We start from the raw sequence: 7,277 nt of genomic DNA, 5'->3' as shown, positions 1-7,277 counted from the left end.
CTGCCACGTCTGCCTTGGGCTTCTGAGCTCCCCATGCAGAGTGGAGTTTGGGGTGCGTTCACCCACCTGGGTTAGTCTGGGCTCTGCAGCACGGCCTGGGGCAGGCAGGAGGGACAGCACGGGGATCTCATTCGGGATCCAAACGAGGTGGGAGGGCAGGGATCACCGCCTCGCTCCCTGCCAGGGCACGAAGGGAGACCTTCAGGAACCGCTGCTACAGTCAAAGCCTCTTCCCCAGTTTGGGTTTCTCGCCGAGCGGCGCGCAGCAGCGCTGGAGGTAGGTGTGATGTGGGGCAGAGGCTGGGGCACCGCGGGGGCTCCTGGTGCCCGCGGAGCCTCAATCCAGCCTGTGCAGCACAAAACAGCCCCTTGGTGCCAGCTGCTCCCCTCTCCACTGGGGGCCTGAGTGGGGCCCTTTGTGGAGTAAGGCCCATATTGGAAATAAAGCGAAGAAACGGAGGCTAAAACAATTCTGGGGAGAGGAAGATGGGGGGAAAATCTCTCATTTTATTTGATGTCGCCCAACTCCAGTGCCTGTGGCTCTGTCTGCTGCTCTCGCCTAGTCTATCCGTCATTGTCCCAGCCTGAGAGGGTCACGTCTGGGCAGATCTCCAGGGAGGAACCGTCTGCATGTCTGAGCGCGGCCAGCCCCGGCCCTAGCAACCGCCGCCTGCTGCAAACGCCTCCCCGGGCGCTCGGCCCCCGGCCCCTTCCTGCACGTGCTGAAGGAAAATCGGATAAATGAGGCGTTGGGGCAGTCGGACTGGCTTCTAACGGGGCAGCGCAGGCTGGAACGAGCCTCTCTGCATCTTCACCCCGGGGAATCTCCTCTTCCTCGCCCCTTTCCACCCAGCCCTCGGGGACGGTGCTGCTGGAGCTGGATCCCTCCTCGCTCCGAGCTCATTTATTGGTGCCTTCCTGGGCTTCAGTTTCTCCAGAAGGGGAATTTCTTGCCCATTGGGAAATTCCCCCTAATGTTTTGCCAACGGGCTGTTACCATGTTTGCTGGCTGAGGACCCAGCCGGAGGATGGCTGTCCAGATTAGCCCTGTTAACACGGAGCGCACGGCTGCTTTCTCATCCCTTCCCTTTGCAAGAGGGAATTAAGACCATTACAAGGCTATCAAATAGGATCAGAGCCCCTCTCCCTTTCTCTGCGCAGCCCAGACCAGCTAATCCTGTTTCACGCAGCTGGACCAGCACCCATGGTGCGGTGGGGAAGAGCTCAGCCGGCCTCCGGCAGGGAGGATGGGGGACACCTCCCCGTGGTCCTCTGAGCAGTGCTTTATCCCCTGCGATTCCTGGGCAAGGGAAAGGGCTGGGACCAGGCACCGAGTCCCGCTGCTGTGGGGCGAAGCTGAGGGCTCCTCCGCCGAAGGGCTGGGCTGCGGCGCTGCTGCAAGCGGTCGCCCTCGCCCCGGGGCCGCGCTGCTCTCCCGCCTGCCCCGCGACGCGGGACCCCTGTCCCGAGCTGGGCACCGACGTGCAAACAGGGCAGCAGGTTTCGGAGCAGCAAACGGACCGGGAGCTGCTTATTTATTTCTAAAACAGCCGTAGCCAAGGCTGCTGGGCTGAGGCTTTCGCACGAAGCAGCAGAACCGCCCCAGGGGCTCCGACCCTACAAAAACATGCTCGTCCTCAGCCAGGGGAGGCGAACGCCAGCCGGAGCTTCCCTCCTTCGCATCCCGGAGGAAAGGCAAGTGCACGGAGGAGCCTCCCAGTGCCGGCTGGGCAGGGCTGGGGTGTCGCTCTGCCCCGGCTCTACAACACCAGGGAGAGCCCGGCTGGGACCCGCTCGAGTCCTTGGCCTGGCGCGTGACGCCCGGGGTGGCCCTCCAGGAAAACGCAGCCGCGGGACGGCGGCAGAGCGGGCGGCCCTCGACCCTCGGAGCTGCGAACGGGCAGAGGGGCCGGAGGGAGGCAAGGGGGAGCCGCCGGGGCGAGCGCAGGCACGTCGGTGATCGTCGGCAGGAGGTGGCCGGGGACAGCGGCGCCCACGCCGGCCCCTTCGTCCCCGGACCGTGCAAAACCTGCCAGGCTGAGAGCTGGCTGCAAAAGCGTCCTCGCAGCGTGTCCTCGTGTCCGCAAGCGCCACGGGCGCGTGCAAGCAGGCGAGCCGGCTCCGTTGTACCCGGCGGGCACCAGCAAAGGCAGGAGCAAAGGGGCGAAGGCGAGCGCCCCACGGACACGCAGACGTGGGACACGCGTGGACGCGGACAGCAGCGGCCGGGCACCGCCGGCGCCCCGAGACAGGTCCCGGCTGCCCCCGCGTCAGGAGGCCGCCAGGTACTGGTGGAAGTAGAGGCCGAAGAGGCTGGTGACGACCTGGCAGGCGGCCACCCACCAGGTGAGGAAGGCGAAGAGTCCGCGGAAGAAGAGGGGCGTGAAGATGCCGCCCAGCACGCCGGTGATCTGCTCCACGGCGGCCCGCACGTCCTCCCCGGCCCCGGCCCGGTCCGCGGCACTGCCAGTCCGCGGCGCTGCCGCCGCAGAGATGGGAGAGGGCTCCGGGTACAGCCCCCACGAGTGGTTCCCTGCGGGACGGAGGGGCCGGGCTCGAGCGCGCGGGGGGATCGGCCCCTGTGCTGCAGCCCCATCCCCGTGGGCTGAGTCCCAGCACGCTCGCTGCATGCGCCAGGGCCTGGAGGAAGGTCTGCGCCGGCTGCTCGCGAAAGGCTTCGCAGGTCTGGCACTGGCCCCGCTGCAGCCCCATCCCACCCTGCCCCGAGTGTCCCGCCGCCGTTTCCGCCTTACCCAGGGTTTTGAGGAGCAGCGTGCAGTGGAGGGTGAGGATGACCGGCCCCAGGTACTGCAGGCTCACCACGGACACGTAGCAGTAAATCCTCGTGATCTGGAGACAGACGGGCAGCGCGGATCAGCCGGAGGCGCCGGCAGCCGGGCCCGGAGCGGCTGGCTCCTGCCGGGGCCGTGCCCGCACCTTGCGCTGGATCTCCAGGACGGGGATGCGTCCCGCTTCCCGCCGCATCTGCTCCACCCAGCGCTCGGCCAGGCCCAGGTAGGCCTGGAGGTGGCAGCGGGTGACGGCCAGGCGCAGCAGGCAAAGGCCCACGATGGTCCAGAGGCGCACGGTGTTGTAGGCAGAGTCGGACATGCTGTGCCGAGAGGACGGGGCAGTGAGCTGGGGGCCAGCCCGAGGGTCTGGAAACCTTCCCAGACCCCGGAGAGGGGCCAGATGGGAGAAAGCTGGGGCACGGACGCCTCTCAGCCCCGTGCCTCAGTTTCCCCTCGGAGCAAGGATGCCGGAGCAGGGACCCCGACCCGTTGCCCGCTTACATCTGCACCGTCTGCTTGCCCATGGGTGCGTGGAGCACGAAGTCCCGGGAGATGGGCTTGATCCACATCACGACCACGATGACGGGCGCCAGGAAGCTCACGTGCAGCAGGACCCTGCGGCGGGAGCCGTCAGCGACCCCCTCGCCCGCCCCCCCGTTCCTTCCGCGCAAAGCCGACCCGGAGAACGACGTGAGCCGGGACCAGCTGGTGCAGAGACCCTCCCCGTCCCCCCCGCGGGGCCCCAGAGCCCCCCCGGCGCGGGGAAGGGGCTCCTGACCCCCCCCCCCCCCGCCCACCGAGCCGAGCCGAGCCGCCGGCGTCACCCAACTGGGTCAGGGGCTTGTCGGCCGCCATCCGGAGGGCGTCGAGGTGCGTCTGGGCCAGGCGCAGCCCCGGGAAGGTCAGGCAGGCGCCCAGGAAGGAGCACAGGGCCACCAGCCCCAGCTTGAAGGCCAGCTTGGCGAGGGGGAGCCTGCGGAGAGAGACCCGGGGACCTGGCCGGTGGGTGCTGGAGGAGGGTTTTTGCAAAACCTCCAAGGCACCCGCGCCGCCCCGGCCGCCGGCTTACATCCAGTCCCATCCCCGTGGCTTCAGGGCGCTCTCCAGGCTGCTGCTGACGCTGGCCAGCCCTGCGGGGAGCGAGCCGCCGTGAGCCAGGGCTCCCGGCCCACCGCCGCCGGCCTCAGCCCCCCCTCGGGTGTTCCCCCACCCGCCGTCACCCACCGGGCTCGAGGCCGAACTCCAGGTAATCCTCACGGACGACCAGGGCCACCATGGCGAGGAGGAGGAAGAAGAAGGCGAAGGTGAGGCAGACGGAGCGCTCGCCGCCCTCCTCGGAGCGGAAGTAGTGGCGCATCACCGTGAAGAAGACCTTGCTGCGGGCGAGGGGCGGCCATCAAGGAAAACAGCGGCTGCGGGATGCCCCGGGCGGGCTCGGATGCCCTGATGCAGGGACACGCGGCTGCAGCGGTGCAGGAAAGCCAGGCAGCACCGGGACAGGGACGTCCCGCCGTCCTCGCCAGCAGAAGGATACACGGAGAAGACGACCGTCAGTAGGCACCAGAGCACCCCGATGTTCGTCTCCTTCTGGGGGTCCGCCAGGCAGTAGTAGCCTTCGGTGAAGACGTACACGGCGGTGGAGTAGAGGGCAAAGTCCACGAACCACTGGTACTCCAGGAAATAGCGCAGCACTGGGGCGGCAGAGAGGGAGCGTCACCGCGGCGCGGGGGCTCCCGGCTCCCCCGGCACACGGGCACGAGGTCTGGTCCGTGCCGGATCCTGGGCTGCCCGGGGAGCAGGGGGAAGGGGTGCCGGAGCCGTGGCGCCGCGGGGAGTCACCGAGAGCATCCACGGCGGTGATGGGGCTGGTGTCCAGGCGCAGGTCGATGTCCCGGGGCACCGAGAGCGGCTTGTCGTCCGCCGCGCCGTTCGCCCTCCTGCAAGAGCGTCGTGGGCTCAGGGCGGCGGGGACGCCGCGGGGAAGGGGCTGCCTCCCCCCCGCAAACCCGCCCGGGGCCGCGGGCGCGAGCTGACCTGTCGCGCTTGCTCCTGGGCCGCTGCTTGCCCGCCAGGGCGCACAGCTCCTCGTCCGACGGGTGCTTGTAGCGGTGCAGGCTGCAAGGAAGACGGCAGCGTCGGCGGGGCCGGCGCGTCCCCCAGGCCCCGACGGGGTGCAGGAAGGGGCTGGCGGGATCGGCGGGTGCCGACGGGGCCCAGCGGGGAGGGAAGGGGCGGGAGGGGAGCGGGGGGGCCGCGTACCTGCCGTTGCAGAGCAGCCAGCGCGCGAAGGAGCAGTGCGGGGCCATCTTCTGCATGATGCTCGCTGCCAGCAGGCTCACCACCACCTGCACCCCCATCACCGCCTGCGCCGGGGGCACCCTCAGGGGCAGCCCAGGGGCACCCGGCCTCCTGGAGCCCCCGGGCAAGCGAGACACCTCCCTCCTCCCCCAGGCCTGCAGCACCGGGGCTGCCCAGCCTCCCCCTGCTCCTGCACTGGGACAGTCCAGGCAGCAACCCCTGGGCATGCACCCCCAGGCGTGCACCCCCCCATCAGGACAGGCTGGGCATACACCCCCCAGGCATGCACCCCCCCCCCCCGGGGGACAGTCCCTTGCAATGCACCCCCCAGGGACAGCCTGGGCATGCACCCCCGGGCATGCATCTCTTGGGCATGCACCTCTAAGCATGCACACGCCCGGGGACAGCCCGGGTATGCACTCCTGGGCATGCACCCCTAAGCGTGCACCCCCCAGGGACAGCCTGGGCATGCACCTCTAAGCATGGCATGCACCTCCGGCCATGCACCCCTAAGCATGCACCCCCCGGGCACGCAGCCCTCCCCGGGCCAGCCCGGGCATGCATTCCCCCGGGCAAACCCCAGCCCGGGCAGCCCCGGCCCCGGCGCCCGCGCTCACCATGCCGGGGTCAGCGCAAAGGCGGCCGCAGGAAGCCTGCCCGCCACCGCCCGCCGGAGCGCCCCCACCGCTGGCCAATCCGCCGCCGCTCTGCAGGTGATCGACAGCTTCTTGACCAATGGTAAGGCGGAATCGGAAGGGGAGGCGGGCTGGCCGGCGGCTCCCGGGTTCCGCGCGCGCTGCCTCCTGGGAGCTGTAGTCCCCCCGCAGCCCCGGGGATCACGGGTTCGAGCCCTGTGGGCGCCGCCGGGCTGGCGCGGCCTTACCGTGCCGCTGGGAAGGACACGCGTCTATTGCAGGGCACATGGGGACAATCCTAAATAGCAGCATGTATATATATACATACATAGACATATCTATACATTTTTGTATACGTATAGGAATTATATATATATATATATATATATATATATATATATGTAGGTATGCACATATCACCCTCATGTCTGTATGTGCACACACATGCGGGTGCATATTTGCATCTAAAAGGCCCCTTTTGGCCTGAGGCTCTGCAATACTCTCCCTTGCACATGAACAAGGCAGGCAGCCCCCTGCATTGTATTTCGAGGGAGCCACTGTGGGGACGGCTGCCGCCCTGCGGAGGGGCGAGCCAGGGCCTGGGGCTCTGCGGGCTGAGCCGTCGCAGCCTGGGCGCACTCAGGGCACCTGAGCTGGTCTAGGAGCCCCGTGCAAAGGAGCGCACAAATTACCGGGTGGAGGCAGCTCGACCTGCCTGAAACAGCTCATGCAGGCGGCAGTGGGGAAGGGGGTTTCGTGCAGACTGGGGGGGATCTGGGGGTGACTGGGGGCATCCCGGGGCTCGGATGCCTGCGTCCCCTCCCCGTCTGCTGCTGTGGGTGCCCGGGGGCTGGGAGTTAGCAAAACGCCTGCTAGCAGCCCCCATTCTCCAGTGCAGAAAAGCTCCCGCCGGGGGGTCCCGGGCGCTGCCAGCCTCCCCCTGCCCGGTCCAGCCCGGAGGCGTTGCCATGGAGATCCCTCTCCCGGGCGACGGGATGCTTCCCGCTAGATGTCGCTTCCGCCCGTGTCCCGGCGGGCTGGGATGCCCCAGGGCCGGGGGGCCACGGCGTCACCCCCGGGGATGCTGTGCCCGCGAGCAAGCTCATCCCCGGCCCGTCGCCCCCTCCCAGGTGGAGGCAAGGATTGAGCCCTGCTTGGCCCCAGCACAGGCCAGACCCTCGCCCAGTGCCGGAGCTTCTCGCTCCTCCGGATGGGGCCTGAATCTGCCTGGTGCCTCTGAACGTCCAGGTCCTGAGTGCCCACCAGCCCCGGCCGCCAGAGCCTGGATCCCGGCAGAGCCCCGTCTCTGCTGGCCCGGCACAGCCAAGCCGCACGCCCCAAGGGTGGTGGGACGTGGGCGATTTGGGTGATGCCACGAACGGGAAATCTGCAGGGCTGCGGCCGGGGGCTGCTCGGGGGCTGCTCGGGGGCTGCTTCGGGCTGGGGGCTGCCCACGGTGCTGGTGGCTTTCTGGAGAGGGAGCCGAGGTTTTGGCGAAGGCAGCGGGTTCCTATTCCTCCCCACTCATATTCCTGCCTCCGCCGGGGCCTCG

The 7,277-nt window shown here is 68.6% G+C and overlaps 1 protein-coding gene across 2 annotated transcripts; it reads right to left on the bottom strand.

The window, feature by feature from the left end:
- Window positions 1–375: 375 nt before the first annotated feature.
- TMEM161A (transmembrane protein 161A) lies at window positions 376–5,754 on the bottom strand. Of its 2 annotated transcripts, none has more exons than XM_067312940.1 (12): window positions 5,708–5,754; window positions 5,052–5,155; window positions 4,827–4,907; window positions 4,632–4,729; window positions 4,327–4,483; window positions 4,017–4,168; window positions 3,862–3,922; window positions 3,622–3,765; window positions 3,294–3,407; window positions 2,938–3,112; window positions 2,754–2,850; window positions 376–722 (listed from the first exon to the last, which is right to left on the bottom strand). In XM_067312940.1, exons 1-12 carry the CDS (start codon window positions 5,708–5,710, stop codon window positions 565–567), a joined length of 1,344 nt encoding a protein of 447 aa, XP_067169041.1. In that variant the 5' UTR covers window positions 5,711–5,754; the 3' UTR covers window positions 376–564. The 2 variants fall into 2 exon arrangements, with proteins under 2 accessions (XP_067169041.1, XP_067169040.1); XM_067312939.1 differs by lacking the exon at window positions 376–722 and adding an exon at window positions 1,502–2,533.
- Window positions 5,755–7,277: the final 1,523 nt, after the last annotated feature.

This window comes from Apteryx mantelli, chromosome 30 (assembly GCF_036417845.1).
Source record: "Apteryx mantelli isolate bAptMan1 chromosome 30, bAptMan1.hap1, whole genome shotgun sequence".
Classification (NCBI taxonomy): domain Eukaryota; kingdom Metazoa; phylum Chordata; class Aves; order Apterygiformes; family Apterygidae; genus Apteryx; species Apteryx mantelli.
Note: the sequence above shows the minus strand (reverse complement) of the source record. Positions and strands in the feature narration are given on the sequence as shown.

Excerpts from the sequence above, each read along its gene's own strand:
- TMEM161A (XM_067312939.1), bottom strand. Across the intron at positions 4,484-4,631 it reads CACCGCCGTGGATGCTCTCG|TGCTGCGCTATTTCCTGGAG; the intron begins GTGACTCCCCGC and ends CTGCCGCCCCAG. Across the intron at positions 3,113-3,293 it reads GGCAAGCAGACGGTGCAGAT|CATGTCCGACTCTGCCTACA; the intron begins GTAAGCGGGCAA and ends CTCTCGGCACAG.